General features: G+C 41.1%; 1 protein-coding gene across 2 annotated transcripts in view; it reads right to left on the bottom strand.

Moving 5' to 3' along the window:
- LOC132397207 (solute carrier family 45 member 4-like) overlaps window positions 1–14,864 on the bottom strand; it is a 66,696-nt gene that overhangs the window by 36,860 nt on the left and 14,972 nt on the right. For both annotated transcript variants that reach the window (XM_059975662.1, XM_059975656.1), the window contains exon 2: window positions 144–665. In XM_059975662.1, coding sequence (XP_059831645.1) covers window positions 144–372 — 229 coding nt within the window. In that variant the 5' untranslated portion in view covers window positions 373–665. The remainder of the gene's footprint in view (window positions 1–143; window positions 666–14,864) is intronic.

Raw genomic sequence — 14,864 nt, 5'->3', positions numbered from 1 at the left:
AATTGTACATGTACAGGATAGCAAGCACATGCATAAACTCAATAAGATTACATCAGACTCATCCTAATACTCTGTGTAGCTGTTGTGTGAAATTAGAGACACTTCAAAAATATCGTAATCTTGACTAGATTGTTAGCACTCACCTATCTGCAACAATACTGGTGTTACCAAGGCAGTTTCCATTGCATAACAGAACTCCCTGCCAAACATCACTGCACCATGCATGACCCACAATTTGATGGGAATATGGTCAATGGATCCCTCACTAACTGTTTCATCACCATTCTCCTCGACCTCCTTTTTCAACTTTGTGAGCAATTCTTGTGCTTGCATAGGTCCTGTATCATCATTCTGTGGTGCCATTGCTGCCATAAAAAAAATCTGCTTTTTGAAAAAAAATTGCTTCCTGCCGTTTCCGTGTGCTTCAGTTGCAGGGTTAATATTTCTCTTCCACCATTTCCTTCAAAAATATTCTTAAAACCATACACCAGATGAAGACTTTTTGGTAGAAGCTTTGGATTATGGCTTGTTTACTGTCTATTAAAAATCCATATTAATTGCCATTCAGTTAATACTAGTTTCATTATAGAGGAGTTTCTGCAGTATAGAGATGAAGCAGTGACGCAAAGAGGTAGTTCTCTGTTGCTCCCCATCGAGCGACCGTTCTGAAACAAAAAAGAAATAAATCTTAGAACCATTTAGTGTAGCTAGAAGTTATTTGGCAATGTTGTGCATGATCTAAAAATTCCTTAATGGTGCATTAGAAAAACTGGAAGTACTAGATCTCAAATATTAAGTTTCACAAATTATAGCTTATGTCTCATGTCATAACTCATGTCAACAAATGAAAATTTGATCGACAACTTCAAAGTAAAATATAAAGCAGCATACTTGACCAAAGTTAGACATTTTCATCGCCTAATTTGTACCCCAGCAAATGTGTGCAAAGTGTTACTGGAATCGGAATTGATTCATTGTTATCACATATACAGTTACAGTGAAAAGCTCATCTTGCATATCGTTCATACAGATTCTATCATTTACACAATGCACTGAGGTATTGTAATGTAAAACAATAACAATGCAGAATAAAAGAGCAGCACCTACAAAAAAAGTGCAGGTAGACAAAGCTACAAGATCATGAGTAGAATGGGGTCAAGAAATCATCTCATCTTCATTCAATAGTCTTATTCAGTAATAAGGAGTTCAAAGTAAAATTATGATCAGTATATATGTCACCAAATACAACCCCGAGATTTATCTTCTTGTAGGCATACTCAAGAAATCCAATAAACATAGTAGAATTAATGAAAAACCACATCAATAGCACAAGACAACCAGTGGGCAAAGGACAACACACTGTACAAATACAGAAAGAAAAAGGAAATAATAACAATAAATAAGTAAGCAATAAATAGTGAACATGACATGAAGAGTCCTTGAAAGTGAGTCTACAGGTTGTGAGAATAGATCTGTGATGAAGCAAGTGAAGTTATCCCCTCTGGTTCAGGAGTCTGATGGTTGATGGTGTAATAACTGTTCCTAAACCTGGCAGTGCAAATCCTGAGGCTCCTGTAACCATCTTCCTGATGGCAGCAGTAAGAAAAGAGCATGAGCTGGGTGGTGGGGTCCCTGATAATGGATACTGCTTTTCTGTGACAATGCTATATGTCAATGGTGGGGATGGCTTTACCCATGATGAACTGGATCGTGTCTACTACATTTTGTAGTATTTTCTGATCAAGAGCATTGGTGTTTCCATACCAGCTGTGATGCAGCCAGTCAATATACTCTCTGCCATACATCTACAGAAGTTCACCAAAGTTTTAGATGTTATGTCAAATCTTTGCAAATTCCTAACAAAGTAGAGGCACCACATGTTTTCTTTGAAAATGAACTTAGTGCTGTTCAATAGTATTACCTCCCCGCAAGGATCATTCCAATGCAGTAATGGAAAGATATTCAAAAATCAACAGCAATTCAAAGTATCAGAACTTTCAGAAAATACTGAAACATTCAGATAGCCAGCCAACATCCAAATTGTTATAGCATCTTTCTTACCAACTGCTTTATAGAAAGAATTTTCTAAACTTGTATTGGGCTGTTTAATGCCTTGCATCTTTCTGCATAGAACTTCACTTAATTTCACCATTCATCTCTCATCCAGCACTGGAAAAACAAATTCTCCCCAAATACTTTGGCCCCAAGGCTCCAAAACTTCCTCAAATACAGTCACTCTTTTTTAAGCTAGCCTCTATCCATGTTCAGTTTTTGTCCTAACACCTCCCAACATCAACACACTCCAACTGATAATACCGATGCAACTTATACGCAGTTTCAGTAGAATTGTCTTTTTCCAATCATTTAGTCATGTTATTTGTCGAAACTTTAAATTGGCAGCATAATACTAAAATTCAGTGAGAACACAAGTGACTGACATTACCCACCGAGTCAGAAAATTGTTCTAAAAACATTGTCAAAAAAAAAACTTGTCATATTCCACTCCTCCCACCTCCTCCACAGGTTTGTACAAACCGTCAGATATGCTAATTCAGTTGCCATTCCTGGAAGTGAATGCCACAGCCTTAAACACAAAAGATAATTTCCTCATTTCTGTTCTATATCCTATCTAATTTGTGCTTTAAATGCGGTGCCAGATAGCTTTTAAGCTGACTGCAACTTAGAAAGTTATTTTAAAGGTTCAGCAGTTCTCATGATAAGTATTGAATACCACATCTGCAAATGCAGCTGCATTAACCTTTCACTTGCTGACTTCATTCCTTTCAATTTTTTAGGCCATTAACCTATTTCTAGTAACCCACACTAGCAATATTGGCCATTTTATTTTAATGATGGGACAGCTCTGAGAATGCAAACTTTTAAGAGTGACTGCTAAATTCACCTCATTCCACTGCCAAATTACAACTAACCAGTTAAGCCATTACAGCACTATCAATACAACCAATACTCAGCTCTGAAAACAATCTACAGGCAAGTGACTTACGTCAGAATACACATGCAACCAATTTGCTTTAAAACTGAAAGTACTGAAATGGTGAAACCAAAATGTATAAAGCAAATGGATGAAGGAGATAGGTTAAGTTACATCCAATGGAGCACTTTAAAGTGTTTTCACTTTTGCAACAAAAGAGCAACAAGACAGAAACATTAGTTGCTGTTCTCCACAGATGTTGTTAACTGCCAAAATGTAATATTTTGACATCAGAAAGCACTGTTTAACGTATGGCATCTGCTTTGTTCCTTAAATTTTGTGTATTGCAGTGGTGACAACATTTCAAGAACTTCAATGAATGTAAAGCAACTTGTTTTTTTACTCACTTGCTCAGTATTTGTGGACGGGGAATTAAAATGATGGGCCATCTGTGCAGAAATAACCTAATCAGTGCTTTGTTTCACCAATGTAGAGGCCACTATACAGTGCCAGTTGCAGTAAGGAAACGATTCCCAAATGTATTGATACAGATAGATAAAGGGGTGAAGGAAAATGGAATACTTTTCTTCATGAGCTGAAGCATAGAATCCAAGAGCAGGGGCACAAAGCATTAGTTGGGCTACAACTACAGATCTGTGTATAGCTCTAGATCAGGCATGGGCAAACTACGGCCTGGGGGCCATATGCAGCCCATTAAGTTTTTTAATCCAGCCCGCAGAACTTGATGAAATTATATTAATAAACCTTGTTAACGTTTTTTTCCCCACAATTCTGGCGTTTTCCCAATAGATGACGCACTCTATATACATTGACCTTTGTTGAGGTGCAGCGTATTAGTCCACATTTGCGCTTTACTCTTTGTTCGGCTCGACCTATTTGTGTGAACAGGCGTTCAGCGTCATGAACATCAACAAAGCCGGCCACAGATCCAAGTTAACTGACCAACACCTCAGATCCATCCTGAGAATCGCCACAACAAAACTAAATCCAGACTTTGATGCGCTGGCTAAAAAGGGAGACCAACAACACTGTTCCCACTGAAATTAAAAATAAGTTTCTTCTTTGTGTTATGTAAGAAATGCATTTGAAAATATTTTTTTCAATAAGCCTTACATGTTACATGTCATTTCTGTTAAGTGATGGACATGAGTAGTGCGCAGATGCACGTACGTTCTCAAAATAAAAAATGCGCTCCAGATCAAATAATGCGCTCCGCATACTGGCGCGCTGTCACTGTTCTGTCATTGTGCTGGTCATTGTTGAGTTTTGGCACAGGGGACAATTGAATAAAAAGGAGCAGGACAAGTAGACCTGCATCCCCTACCGCTTTTGAAATAAAGACAGTCAGGAGGAGAGTGATGATGATAATATCTTGAAGGATAACAGAATTTTCAGTGCTTTAAAATAATAACTGTTACTATTAAAAAAAGCTGTATTTTATTCATTTAATTTTCAGTGTTTTAAAAGTCATTTCAATAAATAGCTAAATACCATGGGACTTCAAAGACAGATATTTTGTTGTAATGCATTTGTTCACTTTCAATTGAAATTAAAGCACATGTTTTCTACATATCCCATGATATTTTATTTTCTCTTATGAGGTGTATTACCAAAACACTCCGTCCATCTGCTCCTGGTCCGGCCCCCGTGTCAAATTTTAGAACCTTTTGTGGCCCACAAGTCAAAAAGTTTGCCCACCCCTGCTCTAGATGCTACACCATAGAAAGGATGTGAATGCACCAGAAAGGATACAAAGGAGATTCATCACAATGAGTCCTGATGAACAGTCTCCACCCGAAATGTCGACTGTTCACCCTTTTCTATAGATGCCGCCTGGCCTGCTGAGTTCCTCCAGCTTTCTGTTTGTGTTGCTTCATCACATTGTTGCCTGTGATGGACCAATTCTGCCACAAGGGGAAACAAAAGGCTGGGTTTGTTTCCTTCGAGCATGGGAAACAGAGGTTTTGGGGTGGGGGGTGCTGGTGAATGGAGAACTTGGAAGCATTCTACAAAATAGGCAGAGAAGGTATACAACAGGAACATTTCCAGAAAGCAAATCACAGGTACCTATAAAAGTGAGGACAATTATAGGGCAGGGAAGAGGTTTAGAGAAATCTAAGAACTTCTCCCACCACCGCCCCACCCAGGGAAAAAAAATAGGATCTGGAATAGACTACCCAAATTGAGTGGTGGAGCCACGCACAGTTTAGAATCTGGATGAGTATTGAATTGGCAAGACAGAAAGCTGGTAAATGGGTAGTACATAAAGATACTTCATTAGCCTGGGCATGGTTGGCCAACAGGTTTGCTCTGGCTCTACATATAAAAGTACCAAGTGGACCTGTTTCAATGGATAAAGGACTGTAGCATAGGAAATAAAAACCAATCTCAACATACTGGAAGTGCTCGCAGGACAAATAAGTTATCTGTGGAAAGAGAGCATGTTTTATTTCCAGGAGTTATTCATTGAACGCAAACATGAGGAAACCAGTAGATGCTGGAAATTCAAGCAACACACACAAAATGCTGGTGTAACACAGCAGGCCAGGCAGCATCTATAGGAAGAAGCACTGTCGACATTTCGGGTCGAGACCCTTTGTCAGGACTAACTGACTAACTGATAGTAAGAGATTTGAAAGAAGCAGGGGGAGGAGGAAATGCGAAACGATAGGAGAAGACAGGAGGGGGTGGGGTGAAGCTGAGAGTCGGGAAGGTGATTGGCTAAAGGGATACAGAGCTAGAGAAGGGAAAGGATCATTGCATGGGAGGCCTAGGGAGAAAGAAAGGGGGAGGGGAGCACCAGAGGGAGATGGAGAAGAGGCAGAGTGACGGGCAGAGAGAAAAAAAAGAGGGAAAAAAAACTAAATATATCAGGGATGGGGTAAGGAGGGGAGGAGGGGCATTAATGGAAGTTAGAGAAGTCAATGTTCATGCCATCAGGTTGGAGGCTACCCAGCTGGTATATAAGGTGTTGTTCCTCCAACCTGAGTGTGGCTTCATCCTGACAGTAGAGGAGGCCGTGCATAGACATATCAGAATGGGAACGGGACGTGGAATTAAAATGTGTGGCCACTGGGAGATCCTGCTTTCTCTGGTGGACAGAGCATAGGTGTTCAGCGAAACGGTCTCCCAGTCTGTGTCGGGTCTCACCAATATATAAAAGGCCACACCGGGAGCACCGGACGTAGTATACCACACCAGCCGACTCACAGGTGATGTGTCACCTCACCTGGAAGGACTGTCTGGGGCCCTGAATGGTGGTGAGGGAGGAAGAATAAGGGCAGGTGTTCAGCGTACAAGGATAAGTGCCAGGAGAGAGATCAGTGGGAAGGAATGGGGGGGGGGACAAACAGACAAGGGAGTCGTGTAGGGAGCGATCCCTGCGGAAAGCAGAAAGAGTGGGGAGGGAAAGATGTGCTTGGTAGTGGGATCCCATTGGAGGTGGCGGAAGTTACGGAGAATTATATGTTGGACCCGGAGGCTGGTGGGGTGGTAGGTGAGGACAAGGGGAACCCTATCCCGAGTGGGGTGGTGGGCGGATGGGATGAGGGCAGACGAGCAGGAAATGGGAGAGATGCATTTGAGAGCAGAGTTGATGGTGGAAGAAGAGAAGCCCCTTTGTTTAAAAAAGGAAGACACCTCCTTCGTCCTGGAATGAAAAGCCTCATCCTGAGAGCAGATGCGGCGGAGGCGGAGGAATTGTGAGAAAGGGATAGAACTTTTGCAAGAGACAGGGTGGGAAGAGGAATAGTCCAGGTGGAGCAGAGCTGATCTAACGCATCTCTCCCATTTCCCGCACATCTTTCCCTCCCCCCTTTCTGCAGGGATCACTCCCTACGCGACTCCCTTGTCCATTCATTCCACCCCCATCCCTTCCCACCGATCTCCCTCCTGGTACTTATCCTTGTAAGCGGAACAAGTGCTACACCTGCCCTTACACTTCCTCCCTCATCACCATTCAGGGCCTCAGACAGTCCTTCCAGGTGAGGCAACACTTCACCTGTGAGTCGGCTGGTGTGGTATACTGTGTCCGGTGCTCTCAGTGTGGCCTTTTATATATTGGTGAGACCCGATGCAGACTGGGAGACCGTTTTTTAATAAATAAATAAAGTGAACTTATGGTTAAAAGTAAAAGCTGCAAGACTGAATAGAAGCTACACTAGGATGCATTGGCCTAAGTTTTTAACCAAGTTCAAAGTATGCGCAACTTTATACAACCACAAAAAAGAAAAAAATTAGATTCCAGAAATCCAAGCAACACACACAATACTGGAGGAACTCAGCAGGCCAGGCAGCATCTATGGAAAAGAGTATAGTTGACATTTCAGGCCGAGACCCTTCATCAGGACGAGAGAGAAAAAGATGAAGAGTCAGAGTTAGAAGGTGGAGGAGGATTGGAGGAAGAAACAAGGTGATAGGTGAGGGGTTAAGTAAAGAGCTGGGAAGATGACCCAAACAGGCGCACAGGTGAAGTGTCACCTCACCTGGAAGGACGGTTTAGGTTTACTTGCCCATCACCGCTCTGCCCCGCCTCTTTTTTCTTCTATCCTCTCCTATCAGATTTTCCCTTCTCCAGCCTTGTATCCCTTTCACCAATCAACTTCCCAGCTCTTTACTTCACCACCACACTCCTGGTTTCACCCATCACCTTGCATACATTCTTCCTCCCCTCCCCCTTGTAACTCTGCCTCATCTTTTTTTCTCCAGTTCCGATGAAGAGTCTTGACCCAAAATGGTGACTATAATCTTTTCCATAGATGCTGCCTGGCTTGCTGAGTTCTTCCAACATTCTGTGTGCAACTTCATACAATCTTGAATTTCATCTCCTTGCAGGCAGCCACAAAACAAAGAACCCCAACTGAAACAAAAGACCAAGCACCCAATGTAGAGTGAGACAGAGAGAGAGAGAACAAGTGTGAATAATAAAAGTAAACAAAGTGTATTCAGAACTGAAGTTTACAAAAGTGTATCCACAACCTCAGTTCAGCTCTGCATCATCGAATTGTCTCCAAATCTGCTCTACGTTAGTTTATTTCCAGTTTTATTGCAGTCAAACTCAGACTAAGCTATCAACAGAAAGCCACTAATCTCACATTCCCGGGATCAGAATGCTATTTTACTGCTTCAATTATCCACTCTCCCAAAATTCTCCATGAAAATGTCAATCTTTGTATTAGTTTGAAACTTCTTTATCACATGTTGTTTTTAAGCCTAATTGATTCAGGGATACAATAAGCAACAAGAGATTGAGTACCGAGCTTTGTTTAACCCCACTGGCTTAACTTTCCCAGATAAAAAACTCAACCACAATTCACTACTTCCCTGCCCCTCCAAGCCAATTTTGTGTATCAATTGACACTTTCTGGGGTCTTGTTCTACCTTCCTTTTTGACAACACTGCCATGCTAAAACCTTGTACTTTGTAGCTTTCAGTAAATCTTTTGACATCAAATGTATTGCCCTATCCACCCTCCCGTCTGACTGAATTATGGTGAAATGACCTCCAGCTAAATCAAAGTCAACATTAATCTATCCCTATTTATAGCAGCCACTGGAATGGCAGACTATGTAACAATAATAGGATCAACAGCTACAAACTTCATTTTAAAGTATCCAATTTAGCAATATTACTCTAACTTATAGTGATACATCAGTTCAACCACAATCAGAACAAACAAGGTTGAAGAGTGCCAAGTTAAAAACTTAATCCAAAGGAAGTAAAGGGACAGGCATATATGAAAATAGAAAAATCTATAGAATCTAAAATAGAATAAGAAACCTGAGGTGGCTCATAAGTAAAACCCTATCCAGCGACCAGCCTAGGACCCCAGTTCGTATGGTTAACATGTTAGTCCAAGGCCTCCTCTAATGCTACAATGAGGCCATTCAGGACAGAGGAGTAACACCTCATTCTGTCTGGGCAGCCTCCAATCTGATGGCATAAATTTTGATTTTTCTAACTTCTAGTAATTTCTCTGACCCATCCCTTTTCTTATTTCATTCCCCTTTCTGGCTCCCATTTTATCCCTTCTCATCTCCTACCTGCCCATCACCTCCCTCTGGTATTCTTTCTCATATGGTTCACTCGATCAGATTCCTCATTCAGTCCTTTTACTTCTACCTATTACCTCCCATCTACTCACTTATTCCCCCTCCTCCACCCACCTATCTTGCCCCTTGAATTCCTTTGGCATTTTGTGTTTGTTTCTCCAGATTTTCAGCATCTGCAGAATCTCTTGTGGTTTCTACTAGTAACCCAGGGCCATGGTCTAATGATCAAGAGACAACTTCAACTGAGGAATTAAACAGAATAAGCTTTCATTAACAGTGACTGAAACTGCTGGGTGGTTCATAAAAACAAGTCTTAAAAAGGACACCTTACAGAAATTTACAGCAGTAGGATTCATTGATCAAACAATGCTTTCCATTCACCTTCCAAACCACAGTAATGACTAAAAAGTGTTTTAAATGGCTTTGAAGATTATTTCTGTTCTGCTTCAGTGTAAATAATGTAACTGGAGGAAGCTGTCAAAGTACACAACTAGGCAACTTTTTAAAGTAATTGGAGAGATGCTATCTGAAAAACAAGATAAACAATTTGTCCAAGTGCCCTCATGCATTCAACAGTAATGTTCAGACAATGTTAAAAAAATGTCCTTCAAAGAGAAAAAAGGACAAATCCATACTTGATAACCAGTATTCATTCTACAAGAAGCAGACTCAAAACAAATGCAAAAGACACAAATCTGGAATAAAAACATTCCAGATCAGCAAAGCCATCTGAAATGTTGTTTTACCTTTACTCATTAACCATCCTGAATAGTCTGCTTCCAGCTTATTTCAATTTCCTGAATCTAGTGTCAGTTATGCACCTGAGACACAGCCAAGTAAACAATTAGAAGATACGAATAATGGGCTCCCACAGCATATTTTGTTTGTTTTTAAAAAACAGTCCATTGATTGAAATGGGGAAAGCCAAGAAACAGACCCAATGTAAATGAATACGCATCCAAATGAGGATAGAGTTTATATTACCTCAACATTGTTATCTACATCTACAGAGGACATTGCAGGGAAACAGGTACACCTACATCAATATATGGTATAGCATAGTGGTCGTCAACCCATCGATCGTGATTGACTTTGAGACTTTCCCAGTACATCCCGGAAAAAAAAAGAAAAATAAATACACAAATACTGTTGAGAGATTGTTTCTGGGTTGCGGGGTTTTAGTTCCGTTCTTTCTGCCCAGTGTGCATGCGTGTAGCTCCCCTGCACTATACAGCATACTTCGGTGGTCCCCAACCACCAGGCTGTGAGGAAACGGTGATTCAGTTGCACCTTTCCTCATTCCCTGTCACGCCCACTGTTGAACTTGAACCCACGTGAGGTCATCAGTTGCCTAAATGCAGGGACACCCTTGCGCTAGGGATCACTGGTTCGCCTTGGGTAGCCGGCGTAAAGTGCCTTCGCTACTGGCCTGGAGCGCGGCCTCTAAACCTGTTTAACACACCGAATGTTTGTGGGGAACCCAGTGCTAAAGTATTCACAGATGACCTATTTCAGGGTCAGCATTTCGTAAGTATCAGAGCAGTTACTGCGCTGCGATCCACTGAAACAAACTTTTGTCAGCCAATAGATCCTACGGGGGGGGGGGGGGGGGGGGGGGGGCGGGAGCACGTCCTGTCGCACTCCTCGTTCGGTCTGTCGACCTGTCTGGACTGTGACCGCTGCAGCCCTGGTACGGGGACCTCCGGCCCTGACCTTGTCCTCTCACCCGACCTACGACCAACCGCACCTGGCCAGGCCGTCTTGCGGTGGGCGGGTGGGAGGCTGGAGCTCGGACCCGGTAGCTGTCCAATGAGGCAAAGAAGCCCTCAAAACTGCTTCGGTACCTTGAGTCCAAGCACCCTGCACTTAAAGACAAACCTGCTGAGTTTTTTCAGTGGAAAAAATGTGAGCAAGCAGGACAGAAGCTAAGTGCCGAGAGCCACGAAAACTAAATTGCGGAATAGACTGGACATAAGGAACCTGCTTCGAGTATCGCGTATTCCCGTCCTGTTTAACACAACCACCCTTCTGCAAGAATATTGTCAATATTAAACCGGTCCACTGTGCAAAAAAAAGGGTGGGTATCCCTGGTGTTTATACATTATTTCTACTTCCGGGTTGTAGGGTTTTACTTCCAGTCTTTTCTGCCCCTGTGTGTATGCATGTAACTAATTGATTTGGGGTCGATCTTGCCTTCTACTGAGGCTGAGGTAGGGGATCTTGGGCTTAAAAAGTTTGGTGACCACTAGCGTAGCATGTGGACAAATTATCCTGTCACTTAACTGATTTATATATAGTGTCAAGCTTTTTTGTGGCTGCTCTCAAAAAGGGAACAATAAAAATTCAATAATTCTTTGCTCATGGGTACAAAAATAATGGTCAAGTTACTACCATAATACAGGTCGACCTTCTATAATCCGGCACCATTGGGACCCGAGTGTTCAACTGAAATTATTAACCTGCTCAGTTGAGGAAAAAACACCAGAGACATGGAATTACCTCTGAAGCGGTTTTTATTCAGAGAGGAGTTCGCAGCCACACGCACTTCAGGCGTAAGGGAGCCAACTCCCAATTTGTCGGTTTACAAAGGCCATACTTGTACCCAAAAGCTGGGTACTACATTCACAAATATGGTTACCGATTCAAATTCATCGATTGATTGGCTATCGCATAGTTAAGCACGCGAAATACTCAGAATGAGCATAGATGCAAGCGAAGTACTTGGAATAAGTACAGACGCAAGCAAAACACTCGAAATAGGTATATAGCTCAGATACTTTGCCAAACACATTGTCTTGTGGTTGCCATGTCCTGTCTGGCATTCTATTTTAGTTACCTGTTCTCTGTCCTCCTACACTTCCCCAATGACGTATTCTCTCCCTGGTCCTGTCTACATATTTTGCTACACTTAACCCTCATCCCCCCCCCCCCTTCTACATGTACCCCTTACCCTCTCCACATTCTCAAAGTGAGATGTTTACCTATACCTTCAGGCAAAGTTACATGTCTGCAAGAGTGGGGTTGTCAGGATCATCAACATCGTCATTTTGAAAAATGCGTGAAACATCAGGAACTGGTGCTGAAACTGGCACAACAGTTTCTTCAAAACCTGTTGATGGTGGCGGCTGCACATCTGGGTGAGCAGAAGCATAAGTCAGAGAAAGGAGGATTCGGCGCCGGGCTCTTCCCGCTTCACTCGTAGTTACTGAGGGAATCCTTGTTAGTTTCTTTTCCTCCACTTAGTAAAATGCTTAAATTCAGCGGGTCACCACGTCTGATTTGAGAATGTAGGCAGAAGAGAACAGAACGCTGGCCGGGTGACACCAGAGGGTAGTGTGCGACTGCCGGCAGGCGGCCGAGAAGGCGGACTGACCCAGCATGGGCCAGCTCCCCCCGCCGCTGGCAGGTGCGATTGGCGGGAACCGGATAGCCACGCCTCACACAAATGATATTAATAAATGCGGGAAAACAAGCAGGAATCACCTGTCTGTGCTTACAAGAGCGCACCAACATGTGGAACAGATCTAGCGCAACAGATTGGTACGGTGGCCCGGGAAATTTGAAATTACAGTTGTGCGGAAAATTTGAAATTAGTGCCAGATTATCAAAGGAACCAGATTACAGGTAGTCAGATTAGTGACGGTTGAGCTGTATTTAGAGATACAGATCAATAAACTAGTCTCCAGTTTAAATTCCATATTGAAGGCAGAGGAAGGCAACTTCAACTAATTAAATAAATCTGGAAGGTGAACAAAACAGCAATTATGGCATGGTAACCATAAAATGTTGTGCAGCACTACCATCATGTTAATGTGAAAACTCAAAACCAGATATTATTGAAGCAGTAAGGACTAGCAGCAGAAATGTGTGCCACCACAATCTAGAGCATGGTTGAATACCATTACATAAGCCAGGGACTGTGGACCCAATTGGGAATACACGAAACAAATATATACAATTATTGAAAATGTCTAGATCATCACAGTAGTTAGGGGAAAACAAAACTTCTGGCATCATAACGATGCAAGTTAATACTCTGAATTAAAAGTATTAGTTTAATCTCAAACATTAATTAGTACTTTCCTGGCTTAGTACGTGTCATTTAGTAGCCATTGTATAACACATTAAAGAAGTCTACTTCAATTACTCATGCTTGTCTAGGAAGTAATATAGAACTAACATTAACATTGTCCATTCTAAATATCATATACGGTACTGTGCAGAAGTCTTTTGTACATATATCTCTATTAGTACCTTAAGATGTTCAAATTTATGCCATTACCAGCTATTGTAAATCAGACAACATTCCAGTTAAAAACATTTCCTCCAAAATGCACAAGAATTTTTGAAAGAGAATGATTAATACGTTAATTTAATTCATATATTCAATGTTTTTCAGAATCTGAACACAGTAAATATATGCAAAACATTCACTCAAATTTTATAGGATCTAGTTGGACAATATTCAAAACCTAACAGTCACTTTAAACCAGAGAGAAAATATGTACTGATATCCGCAATTCCACCCCTCCCAGAAAGTGCAGTGAATGCAATTTTTTTTGTAAGAGATGCCAAACCAAGATCTGAACTGCAAGGATTCAAGCAAACATTAGACTTCGTGGGTCTAACCTATAGGGATAGATATCCTCGATTAAAATTTATTCTTCAATCCTACGCAAACAAAACCATAAGATATCCAGTCAATCTGTTATTGCTCAGTTCCTGGAATGATGTTCTGAAGCTATCAGATAGTATTCTTGAACCTAACTATTTTCAAGTAGTTCACTATGAACTGTCCCCTGTCAAATAACCTTCACTCTCTGATGATTTCTGACAACAGTAGTGTTCAGGTCAGTCTGCAACTGCACTATGAAGCAGTTCAAGTCACATGCAGCATTACACAGACAACATTCATGCTTGGGTTGCTAAGTGAGTAGGAATATTTATGCTATGAAGGCTAGAGAGTGATTGCCCATCTCTAGCAAGTCCAACCATCACTTTTTGACATTTAAAATTGCCAATATCCCAACAGGATATTGAAAGCCATCACAGACCAGCTTCTTAAATACTGGTCACAAGTATAGACAATGTTTAGTTTCTAAAGTCTTTACAATCTACCAGCCAGGAAGTTGCATTTTCATACAAAGGATTTAAATATTTTGCAGGAAATTCATGTCATTTCTCAGTGCAGAAAATAAAATACAGCAGATTAGCATATTTTATACTTTTATTCCTGGTTGTACAAATGTAATCCCAAATTATATCTACAGAAATAATTCAAAGATTGATATCTAAATTGATATCTAAATCTTGGATATCTTACAATTTAAATCTTTGATCTTATTTTAATGTCTAGAAAGAATAAATCCATGTCTGTTCATCTATTCATCTGCTCTGTTTACAATGGTTTTTTATGATTTGAGCAAGCCAATTCGATTTCAAAACCTGTGAAACAATAGCTGCAAGGCATGTTTACAGTCAGTTCTAAAAAAACATCCTTGAAAACATTACTTGCACGAAACAACTCTCCCACAGAGTCCCCAAACACATCTCCATATATTTAATAGTAGTAGATTTGGGGGCTCAAGAGTTTGGGAATCTTTGCTAAACCAATCATGCAGGCAATAAAAATAATGATATGTTCAAGTATTAAAGCAAATTTTTTGGTGTCTATTGATTGATTAAATCACAGAAAATTCATTGTCAATGTATGCATTGAACTAATAAGCTGGTAAGAACTAAATCAGTGAAAACCTAACTGCAAGTTACAAGCAAGTTATTCAGTAAATTTATAAAACATGTAAAATATTTGGTGCTTAGCTACTGTATATCATGACAGTGTTACTGTTAGCACTTGTGGA

Source organism: Hypanus sabinus, chromosome 1 (assembly GCF_030144855.1).
Source record: "Hypanus sabinus isolate sHypSab1 chromosome 1, sHypSab1.hap1, whole genome shotgun sequence".
Taxonomy (NCBI): Eukaryota; Metazoa; Chordata; class Chondrichthyes; order Myliobatiformes; family Dasyatidae; genus Hypanus; species Hypanus sabinus.
The sequence above is the reverse complement of the archived record's forward strand: the minus strand, read 5'-3'. Positions and strand labels throughout refer to the sequence as shown.